Source organism: Enhydra lutris, unplaced genomic scaffold (assembly GCF_002288905.1).
Source record: "Enhydra lutris kenyoni isolate GAN:26980312 unplaced genomic scaffold, ASM228890v2 scaffoldscaffold90, whole genome shotgun sequence".
Lineage (NCBI taxonomy): Eukaryota > Metazoa > Chordata > Mammalia > Carnivora > Mustelidae > Enhydra > Enhydra lutris.
Genome location: NW_019154174.1, coordinates 5,069,636 through 5,083,425, shown reverse-complemented (window position 1 = coordinate 5,083,425; position 13,790 = coordinate 5,069,636). Strand labels below are relative to the sequence as shown.

At 46.7% G+C, this 13,790-nt stretch overlaps 1 protein-coding gene across 2 annotated transcripts in view; it reads left to right on the top strand.

Moving 5' to 3' along the window:
* Positions 1–291: 291 nt before the first annotated feature.
* The window catches only part of LOC111162340 (exportin 6), a 101,138-nt gene continuing 87,639 nt past the window's right edge, over positions 292–13,790 (top strand). The window contains exon 1 of one of the 2 annotated variants that reach the window (XM_022526705.1): positions 292–751. In XM_022526705.1, the coding sequence (XP_022382413.1) occupies positions 749–751 (3 nt within the window). In that variant the 5' untranslated portion in view covers positions 292–748. The remainder of the gene's footprint in view (positions 752–13,790) is intronic. The other variant, XM_022526704.1, reaches the window with a different exon arrangement.

Below are 13,790 nucleotides of genomic sequence, written 5' to 3'. Positions count from 1 at the left end.
GGCCGGGAGGGGGCGGGGCCAGGAGGGAGCCGTCAGGTGCGGCCCCGCCCCGCACCCCCACCCCCCCTCCCCGCTCGATTCCGGATTGGTCCGGTTCCAGCGCCGCAGCCCGGCGGCCGCGCCGTGGGGCCGCGCCGGGCGCTTGCCACTTCCGGCGCGTTGGGGCTGTTGGTCGGGGGTGGCCGCGCGGCGCGAGCGGGTGGCTCCGGGGCGGGCGCGCGCAGGGATGCTCCGGGGGGGCGGTGGCGGCGGCCGTGTGGGCTGAGGCGGCAAGGACAGCGCGGGCCCCAGGGCCTCTTCCCTGAGCCGGCCGCCCGGGCTGCGCCGCCGAGGCCCCTTTAGCCTCCGCCCCTTCAGCCTCGGGGCCGGGCCCGCAGCCGCTTCTGAACGCGGAGGCCGGGAGCCCCTGCCTGGGCCCGGAGCCTCCCCTCGGGGGTCGGGCCCCGGCGGGGGGCCCCAGGAGCCGCTGCCCTCTCACCGGCTTCCGAGCCCCATTTCCTGCTTTTTCAGTTTTCTTGGGGAGGGGCGGGTGGTTCTAGATGAATTGTTCAGGGGGTCCCCGATGAGGCGGGCCGGGGGGGCTGCGCTCTTTTTAGAGGGTCCCCGCGGGGCCCGGGTGGGGCAGCGGTTGTCTTTGCATGGGCGGGGGACTTCCCGAGCCTGCCGGGACCATGACCTGAACTGTGCGAGCAGGACGTGTCCGAAGCTCGAGAGCCAGCTCACCTGAGCCGCCCCTCCCCCGGCCAGCATGGTAAGTGGGGTCCGAGCCCCTTTCCCTCCCCAGTGCCGGGTCTGAGGGGTGGAAGCGGGCCCCGGGACTGCTGAGCCATCGCTTCTCCCCGGGGCGGGGAGAGGCGCGTGCCGAGCCCAGCAGTGACACATGCGTGCAGGCTTTGCAGCCCGGGCTCGCCGCTCCCATCCCCCCAGGGATGTCTCAGGACTGGGAGGGACCTGGAAGCGCAGCTGGCACTACCCTGGCATCTGGGGTTTGCCTCCCTTACAATGTAGCCTATTTGACTGGAGCTATCCTGTATTTTGAGGGCTTACTATGTGCCTGGGCCTGTGCTGAGTGATTGACATGTGTTACTTAATGAGTTCAGTAGCTCTCTCTTGAAATGGGGAGACTGAGGCTCTGAGCAACTAGTTACCTAGCTCAAGGTCACTCTTAAGTGACAGTGGCACGATTTGAACTTGGCCCTTTGACTTCAGAGCTTCTGTTAGCTGTAACACACAGGGTTGGATGGGGTCTTGCAGTGGTTTTATATAGAAGGAAACAGGGTTTGTGATTTGCGGAGGTCGCCTATCCGGGTAATAGCAAAGTCAGAATGGGGGTGTTCTTTTGACACCCAGCATGCTGTTGTTTCTGCTTCATGCCCTGGCCTTTTTCCCTGGTAGTGCCTGGAAAGCTCTTCATTCTTCCAGATCCAGCTCAGAAGCCACCTCTTCTGAAGATCCTTTCCACGGTTTTCAGACCCAGAGACACTCTCGGCACTCCCTTCGATTTGTGTACTCACATCTGTTTATTAAGCCTTTGTCTTGTGATAATCGTTCCTGAGCCTTCTCTCTCCACAGCAGTGGATTCAGTGCCCTCCAAGATGAAATTGTCTGAACCTTTATCTGCCCCAGCTCCTGGTACATAGTAAGCCGGTGGGGGAGCGCTTGAGTGCTCAGGCTGTGTTTGAGCACCTCCAGTGAAGGAAGTGTTGTTAGGGCTGTCCATTTTACTTCTGTTAGGGACTTAGAGAAAGGGACATAATGACATCTGTGATGTAGATATTCAGACCAGTGGGACTTTTTAAAACATACAAGGGGCCTGTGGGTGTTGCGTTAGGTTCTGGGCATAGAAAGAAGACCTCAGTCATGGCCCTTGTTTTCACGGGGCCTTACAACCAGTGGGGTAAAATACACCATGAATGCTGAGCAGCCCTGTGTAGTAGATACTGTGTGTAGTGTAGTGGCAGATAGGTTAAGCTCTCTGAGGCCCAGTTTTCTCATCTGTAAAATACGGTGGTAGGAATTCCTTAATGAATAATCCGGAGGTATGAGGTAGAACACTGAGTGAGTGATGAAGGTAGTACTCAGTATTCCTTTCTTCATTTATTCTTTCAGTTAATTTTCTGGTTTTTCTTTTTAAGTTGTAAAATACATAGAACATAAAAAGTACCATTTTAACCATTTTTAGGTGTTACAGTTCAGTAGCATTAAGTACAGCTGACCCTTGAACAACGTGGGGGTCATGAGCGCTGCCCCCCATGATGTGGAAAGTCATCTATAATTTTGACTCCCCCAAAACTTTACTGTTAGTCTCTTGTTGCCTTACTGATAACGTTACCTGTCGATTAATGTTTATTTTGTATGTTATTTGTATTCTATACTGTATTCTTAACAAAGTAAGCTAGAGAAAATAATATCACTAAGAAAATCATAAGAGAAAATGCATTTACAGTGCTGTGCTGTTTTTATTGGGAAAAAAAAAATCCGTGTGTAAGTGGCCCGTGTAGTTCAAAGCCATGTTGTTCCAGGGTTACATTGTACTTTTACATTGTGGTGAATGTACATCCCCACATCCCCAGAACTTTTTTCATCTTGTAAAACTGAAACTGTATCCATGGAGCAATAACTTCATTCCCTTCTTCCTCATCCCCTATGACCATGCTCTGTTTTCTGTCTCTGGAAATTTGACTACTCTCGGTATCTCACAGAAGCGGAATCATACAGTATTGAGTCTTTTGTGACTGGCTTCATTCAGCGTGATGTCCGGGAGTTTCACGCATGTTGTAGCATGTGTCAGATTTCCTTCATTTTGAACACTAAATAATGTTCTGTTGTGAGTACATGTCACGTTTATCCATTCATCTGTTGATGGACACCTGGGTTCCTTCCACCTTTTGGCTGTTTGGAGTGATGCTGCCTAGAACAGTGGTGTAGAAATCTTTCCTTGAATTCTAAGTTGCCACTGGACACCAGGCTTTAGGGAATGTCTGATGAACGGGCAGACAAGCTCCTCCCCTCAGGGAGCTTGCCAGGAATGGTGGTTTAGGACCCCTTGGCAGAATCTTACCAGCTCTTGACAAAGCTAGCCAAGCATCCTTGCATTCAGAATTCATTTTAATTGGCAATCAGGACATTATGAAAATGGCCACTTCTGAGCAATTGTAAAGTAGTTGACTTCATGATTACAATGTACATTTTTTTCTGGGGCTAAGTTTCGAGTCAAGGTTTTTTGTAAGCTAGACCTCACATACTTAAGCAGGCAAGGGGTGGCCACAGTGGCTGTGACCAGATTAGGACCTTCTAATCACATCCTTTCTTCATCACTCACACTGGGGGTTCATATCCTGTAGGTATCCAAGGGTCAGGGGTGTGGGTGGGGCAGGCTTTGTCACCAGAATGCGAGGAAATCGTTGCCTGGTGTGTGTCTTACTGGAGGAGGAGGTTTTCCCCCTGGGATCACATCTCTTGCTTTATTCCAGGAACTTTTTTGCCTTTTTATTTCTTACTCAACATTTTTACTTTTAGGAGTAATAGTTGACACATGTTTGAGCCTCTCCCCTCGCTTTTTTTTTTAAAGATTTTATTTATTTACTTGACAAATCACAAGTAGGCAGAGAGGCAGGCAGAGATAGAGAGAGAGGACGAAGCAGGCTCCCCGGTGAGCAGAGAGCTCGATGCGGGACTTGATCCCAGGACCCTGGGATCATGACCTGAGCCGAAGGCAGAGGCTTTAACCCAACCCCCAAGTAGGCGCCCCAACCCAAACCCCGCTTTTTTTTTTTTAAAGAGATTTTATTCATTTATTTGACAGACGATCATGTAAGAGCGCCTGTACAAGCAGGGTGGAGGGGTGGAGGGAGAGGGAGAGGGAGAGGGAGAAGCAGACTCCCCACTGAGCAGGGAGCCCGGTGCAGGGCTTGATCCCATGACCCCTGAGAACCTGACCTGAGCCAAAGGAGATGCTTAACCAACTGAGCCAGCCTGTTTGAGCCTTTTTCATGTCTTTGTAAAACTTCAATCCTGATGAGATGAAAATAGTATAATACGATAAGAACACCATTTATTACATATCTGCTGTAAGCTAGCTATCATTTTTCTTGTAGTCAGTCAGTCTGGTCTGGTTAATGAGACCACCCTGCTAGGTTACATTCTTGCCAGTTTTACTAGAGGGGCTGAGGACAGAGGAGCTGTAGGATACCTGGGTGGAGCCGGCATCTGGACCAAGGCACTCTACTGCAAAGCCTGCGCTTTTTGGCAGGACAGATCTTCCTCCATTTAGAGTGGGGTTATGTCCCAATAAACCCCTTGTAAGCTGAAAATACTGTCAGTCGAAAATGCATTTATTACACCCGACCTGCCGAACATCAGAGCTTGGCCTAGCCTCCCTTCGATGTGTTTAGAACATGTAAGCATACAAGGGATGGCTTGTTGGGCAGAACCATCTAACACAAAGCCCGTTTTATATTAGAGTGTTGAATATCTCATGTCGCTTACTGAATATTGTATTGAAGGCAAAGGAGAGAATGGTTGTGGCTGTATCGGTTGTTGACCCTGGGGACCGTGGGCTGACTGCGAGCCGCAGCCGGCTGCCACTGCCCAGCATCTCGAGAGAATTTTGTACTGCATGTCGCTGGCCCAGGGATAGATCCAAAGTCAAAATTCCAAGTATGGTTTCTACTGATTGTGAATTGCATTTGCAGCCTCCTAAAGTTGAATCATTTGTAAGTTGGGGCCTGTCGGTCCGCACATGCGCAGGTCTCACACGGAAGATCATGGAAGGTCATTGGAACGCCATCTGGATATATTTTGTTTGGTTCTGAGGTAGATGGTGATGGGGGCTGGTTAAGTGTCTGACTTAGGCTAGAGTCCTGATCTCGGTGTCCTGGGACTGAGCACTGTGTCTGGCTCCCTCCTCACTGGGGAGTCTGCTTGTCCCTTTCCCTCTGCTCCTCCCCGCTGCTCGTTCTCTCTCTCAACTAAATAAATAAAAATGTAAGAACAAAAAAATTTGTAGTGTAGTCCAGAATTACTGTAACAACTATACTGTAAGTACATTTGATTAAGTCATTGGGTTTTGTTGAATTCCCATGAGTTCCTAAGTGATGTAATATCTTAGAGGTTCCCACTACTTCTCTGAAAAGTTGTTACCTAATACCGAGTGATCTGTTGGTTATTATGGAAATTGTGTGCAAAACCGAGTTCTTGCTTAAATTAGTGTTTCTGTAGTTGCTTAGAAAATTGCTTTGGTTACAAAGACTTAAGTTTTAATGTCCCCTTCTGTGGCATTCCATAACAAGTGGTGAGTGGTCCATATAACGGAGGCAAAATCAGACCTTAGATTCGGCCACTCAGGTGGCATGTCATCCACTTGGTCATCAGTGTTGTTCCATGGTCCCCCGCATGCGTGGGAGGTATGAAGAAGCCGTGGTGGTGTGGGGAGATGCTAGGGAAAGGGTCCGTGGTCCTTAGAGGTTCTGTAGGCAGTCGCGTAATTAGAGCTGGGTTGGGAGGCAGGTTCGGTAATCAAGAAATGACTTTAACAGCTTTTGAGAAAATTAGACATGACCTGGTTCAAATGATGGAATTACTTTACTGGTAAAGTAAACGAAAACACAGACTGTAATGTACAGAGCTTTTTAATGCCTCAGTTTATTCATTTGTGAAATAATTGATTGATTTCCTTTGTCAAGCTTATAATCTTAGGTACACTGGGTACAATATAATAATACAATAGTTAATAGTTACAGCATTTAGAGTATGCCCTGTATTTTACATACGTTAACTTCTTGACTCTTCCAGACAATGCCAGGAGGTAGAGGCTATTTTTATTTCTCATTAAATGGATGAGAATATCCAGGGCCCTTCCACACTGCAGCTGAGTGATGAAGTTGGGGTTCAAACCCAGGCAGTCTGGCTCAAGAGTCAGAGCACAGTGAGAGCTTTTCATTGTTACACTTTGACCCCATGGGGGTAGGTAGCGCCTGGCCTCCAGGAGTCATTTTCGTGAGGCAGATGGGACTGTATTCCAGCCATTGCAAGAGGCCGTGGTGACGGTGAGAGTGGAAGAATGCATGGGTGCAAAGGTAGCCCAGCTGAGGGGGACTCGCTGAGGAGAGGTTCCAGGGAAGCTCTCCCAGGAGGCACATTTGAGTCTTGAAGGGTTAGGAAAATTTTGCAGGTAGTTGCACAGATCTGGTATGGGCCAGTAAGATAACAAAATTGCAGGTGTCAAGGGAAAGTGAAGGAATTAACGTTTGTTGAGTGCTGAGGACTTTCTCAGGGGCTGGGTACTTGCAGGACACAAACATGGCATGTCTTCTCATGGTAAATACCTTTCTTTACTGCTTCTACCCAGGTTGGCTGTTGCACCATTTCTTTATTCCCCTTTGCAGTAGAACTCCAGGGGAGAGCGCTCCCTGACTGCTGGCCTTCCATTCTCTCTAGCTCACAGGCAAGGTCCCTCCCTCTGCGGGCGCTACAGCGGTGGTTGGTTCTCAAGTCCTCCCCGGAGCTTCTGCTCCCACTCCTTCACAGCCTGCTTTACTTCTGTTTGTAGCATTGACCTTCTTTCTTATTTATTTATTTCTAGTAAGCTTGATGTTCAACGTGGGGCTTGAACCCATGACCTTGAGATCTAGAATTGCGTGCTCTACTGAATGAGCCGGCCAGGCGCCCTGTGTAGCATTTACCATTTTATTTATTTTTAAAAAATATTTTATTTATTTATTTGACAGAAATAGTGAGAGAGGGAACACAAGCAGGGGGAGTGGGAGAGAGAGAAGCAGTCTTTCCACAGAGCAGGGAGCCCGATGCAGAGCTTGATCCCAGGACCCTGGGATCATGACCTGAGCTGAAGGCAGACACTTAACTGAGCCACCCAGGCGCCCCATCTATTATTTATTTTTAAAAATTTATTATTCAATTACTTTATTTTATTTTTTAAAAATATTTTATTTATTCATTTAAGAAAGCACAGGCAGAGGGAGAAGCAGACTCCCCGCTGAGCTGTGAACCCAATGTGGGGCTCCATCCCAGGGATCATGACCTGAGCCATCCAGGCCCCCTCACAACAGACTCTGACTAGGCCAGACTAGGCCATTTGGTTAGAAAGAATTTCTCAAAACGCAATACCCCAGAACCAACTGTGAAACTTTAAAAACCCAGTCACAAATTAGTTACTGCAATTGGGGCCCTACAACCCGATTTTCACGTGATTTGTCTGGTGCTGGCAGTGTCGCCGGGGCTGCCTACGTCTCACTGGAGCAACGCTATGTGGTGTTCCTGCAGGCCTCTGCTGTTCTTTGAAGAGACAGCTTCACCCTACAGGACTTCTTTTTCGAGTACCCAGGTCATCACATCTTCACCCTGCACGCTGCCCTTCAGAACTGGTCGCCAGCCCTACAGGCCCGCAGGCTCCCGCCACCCTCCTAAAATTTATTATTATTTTTTAAAGACTTTTATTATTTATTTTTATTTACTTTTATTATTTATTTATTTGACAGAGAGATAGTGAGAGGGAACTCAAGCAAGGGGAGTGAGAGAGGGAGAAGTCGGCCTCTTGCCGAGCAGGGAGCCCGATGTGGGGCTTGATCCCAGGACCCTGGGCTCATGGCTTGAGCCATAGGCAGCTGCCTAACAACTGAGCCACTCAGGTGCCCTGCATTTACCATTTTTAAACATTTTAAAATCTTTTTTTTTTTTAAGATTTTTTATTTATTCATTTGACAGACAGAGATCACAAGTAGGCAGGCAGAGAGAGGAGGAAGCAGGCTCCCCGCGGAGCAGAGAGCCCGATGCGGGGCTCGATCCCAGGACCCTGGGATCATGATCTGAGCCGAAGGCAGAGGCCTTAACCAACTGAGCCACCCAGGTGCCCCCATTTTTAAACATTTTATGTACATAACGTTATTTATGAGGTCTTTTTTTGTTACCTCCTCCTGCTAAAATATTGACTCCCTAGAGCTTGGGATCTTCACTTTGTTCATTGATGTGTCCCAAGAGCCTGAAACGGTTTCTGGCATGGGAGACAGTTACACTGGGGTGGGAATGCCATGAAGGTCTTGGGTGCTTACAGGGTCTTTAGAGCATGGGAGTCCGTGAGGCTCCCTCTGATGAGCAGAACTTGCAGAGAGAGGGCATTTTAGAAGAGAAGGCTGTAACTAACTGTGTAGTGTTCAAACCGTTGGATAGACTGGTTTGGCTGTGGTGGTTTTTGTCAAGTAGTAGTTGGAGAGAAGGCCATAGAGGTGGTTTATGGCTAGATCATGGAGGGCTTTTTGATACTACTCTCAGGAGTTTGGCTTTGTGTTTTCCGTGAAGGAGAAGGAATCCATCTGCCGTGCAGGGTTAGATCAGTGTGGGAAACCGGATATGACACCTTGCATGTCTGGATGTGACAAAGGTCGGTTCTTGGGTGTGGAATTAGGGTGAGGAGGACTTGAACAATAGAGTTTTGAACAATAGAGTTTTCACTGCTTGAAAAACTGATTCTAGAATCAGGGGATAAAGGAAAGGGAAAAGGTCAAGCTGAGTTTGGCAGCCTCTAACCTGGTGACTAGGGATAGTGGGGGTTTTACTTAATGGGTGATTTGGATTTGCTGGGAATGGAGATGACAGGTAAAGAAACTGACAGGAAGATGACAGGAGACTTTGCTCTGTGGGGAGATGGGCAGCTACTGCTGGGTTGAGATGCAGGTGGTTGGCGTTGGGCAGGACTAGGGTCTTGACGATGTTACGAAAGTGGATTGTCGGTAAATGTGTCCAAGTCAAGGAAGATGTGATAGTACAGGCTGGGGTGAAGAGGGAGGGGGCTCCTGAGCTTGTAGCTGCTGCTCTCAGCCTGCACTTTTTATAGCCCATTGTATACTGACCTCCTGTCTTCACTTTTCCAGATCACCTCTAACTTCTGTGTGCTGAAGCCAATATAAAGGGCCTCTTTTCAGTCCTTATGCTGACTTTTCCTTTTGGCCCGTGGCAACCACTGGACTTTTTCTTGGCTCCTATGATATTACTCCTTGGTTCAGTCTCCCTTGGTCTTTCTCATGGCTTCAGTTAGGACCTGTGTGTCCCAGAGAACTCAGCCTTACTCTCCTGTCATTGGTATCCACCTGTGTCCTGAAGACATCAGATTAAACATGTCTAAAACCAAATCCGTCATCTTTCTCTCAGGTTAGTGACCCCCTCCCACCCCGTGCCCTGGTTCTGTTCATGACTTTATTCACGGACACTCAAGTGGTAAACTTGAGTCATCTTTAACTTCCTCTTCACTTTTAGTCCCCTTCTTGTAGACCTATGGATGCTCTCCTGACTTGTGTTCTGACCCCAGCCTTTCTTTCCATTCTGTCCACTTTGGTCAGGCCACGTCTCTTGCTTTTTCACTCGTAGTGTCTTGACAGCTTCTGGTTTCTCCCCCTAGCAGTTCATCGTCTGTATTCCTACCTGAGCCACCTTGTAGAGCTCAGAAGGGAGCATGCACTTTGACCCCAGGTCATTCAGAGCAGAGGGCCCGCTTTGTTAGAGATCAAGTTTGTTTTGTTGTTGTTGTTTTGAGAGAGAATTGAATGAGTGGAGGGAGGGAGGGTATGGAGGAGGGGCAGAGGGAGAAGGAGAGAGAGAATCCTAAACCCAGTGGGAAGATGGGCTTTATCTCCTGACCTGAGCTGAAATCAGGAGTCGGATGCTGAACCTACTGAGCTGCCCAGACTCCCCAAAGACCAAGTTGTTATCACTGCAGAATGATGGAAAACACTTGGGCCTTGGATTTTTCAGTTTTACTTTTCGTCCTCTCAGTACGGATTGACGATGATTTATTAAATGCTTAAAGTGATTGATTTGGAATGTCTTTTAAAGACTTCCCAGGTTGTACCTGTTCTCTAGCCACAACAAACCACCTGTCATTCCCAGAACACTGAGTCCACTTCATACTTTTCTTTGCTCAGTGCTGTTCCCTCTGCTCTGCTGTCCTTTTCTTTTTTGCAGGTGAGACCTTCCCTACCATTTCAAGGTCACCCTAAATACCATCTCTTTGAGGCCTTCCAGCATGTAGTTTAACATTTACCATCTTTTATTATAGTTAGGTTTTTTCTTTTGGCTTTTATTATTTTGATGTATTTGTTATTGCTGTATAGAAATTATAAGACTACATTCTTCTAGTTTGAAGAGCACAGTATAAGACTCTTCAAATCCTCTGGTCTCCGTTTAGTCCCACTCCAAGCCTGCCGGTGGGGAGGATTAGTTCTTTGTCTTTAGGAGTTCCTATCAGGGTGAGTCTTAGGCCTCTGCATTTCCAGTGCCTCTTAAGCATTCTGCACATAGTGAGACAGTCAAAAGAGGCAGGGTTGAAAAAAAAAATCCGGGAAGGTCAAGGTGGGCCTTAGACCTTAGTAAATGACAATGGCAGTATTTGGAGAGTGTGGTAAGATTGAAATAGAGTATGAATATAGTAAGCACTGTCTTTTTCCAAAACCCACGCGGCCAGCAATCTCTGATAAGGGCATTTTTCTTCTGGGCAAGTAGACGGGATGGGGACGGGCAGGGGGAGTGAGGGTGGTGGTGGTGGTGGTGGTGGTGGTGGTGGTGGTGGTGGTGGTGGTGGTTTATGGGGCTGGGGGGGCTGGACAGGTGAACAGGGGAAGTTGTTACAAGAAATGCTGTGTAGATATGTACTTAGGGGGAGGCTCCAGACAGTGACTGCTTCTGGGAGAAGTGCTGGGGCACAGTGGGGGTGGGGTGTGGTGAGGGAAGGGGTTGTGGATACTGAGGAAACTCCCAGTGTAGAGAGAAGTGAGGGAGGTGCAGGAGGCTGATGGGAAAGGAAGGAAGCTGGGGGTCAGAGGGAGCAGAAGGTCTGTGTGTTTCATAATTACATTCGGTGCTAGTCATTGTTGAGGGGCCCTCGTGTACACTGCGCATGGTACCTCATTCAGTTTAACAGCAGCCCGGCAAGGTAGGTCTTATCTGTCCCCGTTGTACATTTGGGAAGATGAGGACACTGAGGGTCAGGGAGGGCAAGGTAAGTAACTTGACCAAAATTACACAGCAGGTTGGTAGAGATTGGGTTCACACTCAAGGTTCTAACTCCACAGCCCATGTTTTTTCTGTATGAGTAGGTTTCTCCTTAAGCCAGTGCACATTTATACAGGCATATTCACTTGAAATGTAGCCCTACTGGGTGTACTGTCCTAGGAAAAATAGTACATCTAGTCCTCTAACTGTAAAACCTGTAAAACTGACTTCCTAACAGAAAGGGCAGGATGGTAGAAGTTTGCTGGTAACAGAGAAACTAGGTGTCTGCATATCCTCTAATGCGATAGGACTGGGAAAAGCATGATGGTTGAGGGCACGGTGGTAGCTGGACCACATTACAGGACGTCAGCAGTGAGGAGGGTGGCTTGACTTTCTGCAGTTGAGTTCAGCGAAGCCCATTAGGTCTAGCAGGTGCAGTAGCTCAGGTACCTCACAGAGCCTGGGGCTGTTTTATACAAACGTCATCATGAAAAAGATCTCTGGTCTCAGACTCCCTGGAAAGGTAAAGGTATTTTATGAGCTGAATGCAGCTGGGGGAAAAAAAAAACATTGGTTTCTAAATTGGCTTGTAAGCAGACCTGGAAAGATGTCTTTATTTATTTAGAAAAGAGTAATAACTGGATAATTTTTACAAAAACGACATGTGCTTATTAAAAACAAAGTAGATTAAAAGGTGCCAAGAACGTTGGCAAAAAAAGAAGTTATCCCAAATCCTACCAGCCTGAACTACATTTAACCTTACATAAACATCCATATGTTTTTGTATGTATCTATTTATCTGGATAAATGAGATGGAGTCCTAAAATACGTACTTTCATTTAAAAAGTGATCATTCTGATTTTTCGGATCGTGTTCGTTTTTAAGTGAATGAAAAATCAATTTACTATTGTATTTTTTAACAAAGTGTATACTTTTTTTTTAAAAAAGATTTTTATTTATTCATGGACAGAGAGAGATCACAAGTAGGCAGAGCAGCAGGCAGAGAGAGGTGGAGGGGGAAGCAGGCTCCCCGCTGAGCAGAGAGCCCAACATGGGACTCGATCCCAGGACGCTGAGATCATGACCTGAGCCGAAGGCGGAGGCCCAACGCTCTGAGCCACCCAGGCGTTCCACAAAGTGTATACTTTTGGAAATACTTAAATACAGAAAGTTGCAAAAGGATTATTATGAGTCCCCAGTGGTGACATCTTTACTAGCTATGTCCAGTGTCAAAACCACGAAATTGATGTTGGTCCATGTCAGTTGTTGACTCTAGACCCCATGTAGTTTTCACCTGTTTTAACCTACAGTCACTTGTATTATGATTCTGTGCAGTTCAGTCCATGTGTTGATTTGTGTAACTACCACCTTAGTTAAGATAGAGAGTGGTCCCATCAGCACAGAACTCCCTCAAGCCTAATGCTCTCTGTATTCTAGCCCCGTACCCTCTCTCCTCTAGCATCCAGTTGTTTCTCTGTGTATAGTTTTGGCATTTTAAGAATGGTGTATAACTGTAGTCAGTATGTAACCTTTTGAGATGGACTCTTTTCACTAAGCATAGTGCCTTTGAGGTCACTTGAATTTTATAGCAAAAAAAGAAAACAAGTGAAACAGAAAAAGGAATTGTCAAATTTCAAATGATTCTTTGCTTCAGTAATCATTAGCTCTTGATAAATCCCCGTAGGTTAAGGAAAAAGATTATGAAAGTTATTAAGAAGATGGCATCATTTTTATTTTATTTACTTATTTTTAAGTAAGCTTGAACTCATGACCCCAAGATCAAGAGTTGTGTTTTCTACTGACTGAATCAGCCCAGTGCTCCAAGAAGATGGCATCATTTTTAAGAAATATATTCCATGTTTTAGTTCTAGGCAGTATCAGTGAACTTAATAATAGCAAAAATAAGAACATTTGGACTCCTTCTATTTCCCTCTTCTCATTCTTGGTGGTTATTTTACTTTGTCAGGGTCTTTAGAGCATTTATAGTATGTTCCATGACTATAACCAGTATTTAGTCTTCGTTTTATATTTTATTTTTTTTTTAAGATTGTATTTATTTACTTGACAGAGATAGATCACAAGTAGGCAGAGAGGTGGACAGAGAGAGAGGGGGAAGCAGGCTCCCTGCTGAGCAGAGAACCCGATGCGGGGCTCGATCCTAGGACCTTGGGATCATGACCTGAATTGAAGGCAGAGGCTGTAACCCACTGAGCCACCCAGGCGCCCCTTCGTTTTATATTTTAAAGGATTCAGTGTTCCCCATTGGTTCTTTTAACTGTGGTTCGTATATGAAGTCTTTAATTCATCTTCCTGCTGGCTAGATTTTATTATCACTTATTTGATGAATCAGGAATGCCTGCTTTTATGCTTGAAGGACATCTTGGCTAGGTATAAAATTGTGGGTTTGCATTCTCTCTTGCAGATCCTTGGACATTGTTCCACCATTTGGGATTGAGCGTTTTGTTGACCCTTTTAATCTATTCAGCATTGATTAGCTGATAATTTTTTGGGAAGATTTTATTTATTAATTTGTTTGTTTGTCAGAGAAAGGAGAGACAGGGAGCACAAGCAGGGTGAATAGCAGTCAGAGGGAGAAATAGTTCTTCTGCTGAGCAAGGAGCCCATTGCAGGGCTCGATCCCAAAGGCAGATGCTTAACTGACTGTGCCACCTAGGCACCTCTAATAATTTTTTTCAGAAGAGTTTATGGTTGCTATATTCCTTGAGTTATTTCATGTTTGAGTATGCCTGTCTGTTGTTCTCCATAAATGGGTTCGTGTATTCTTTTTGTAA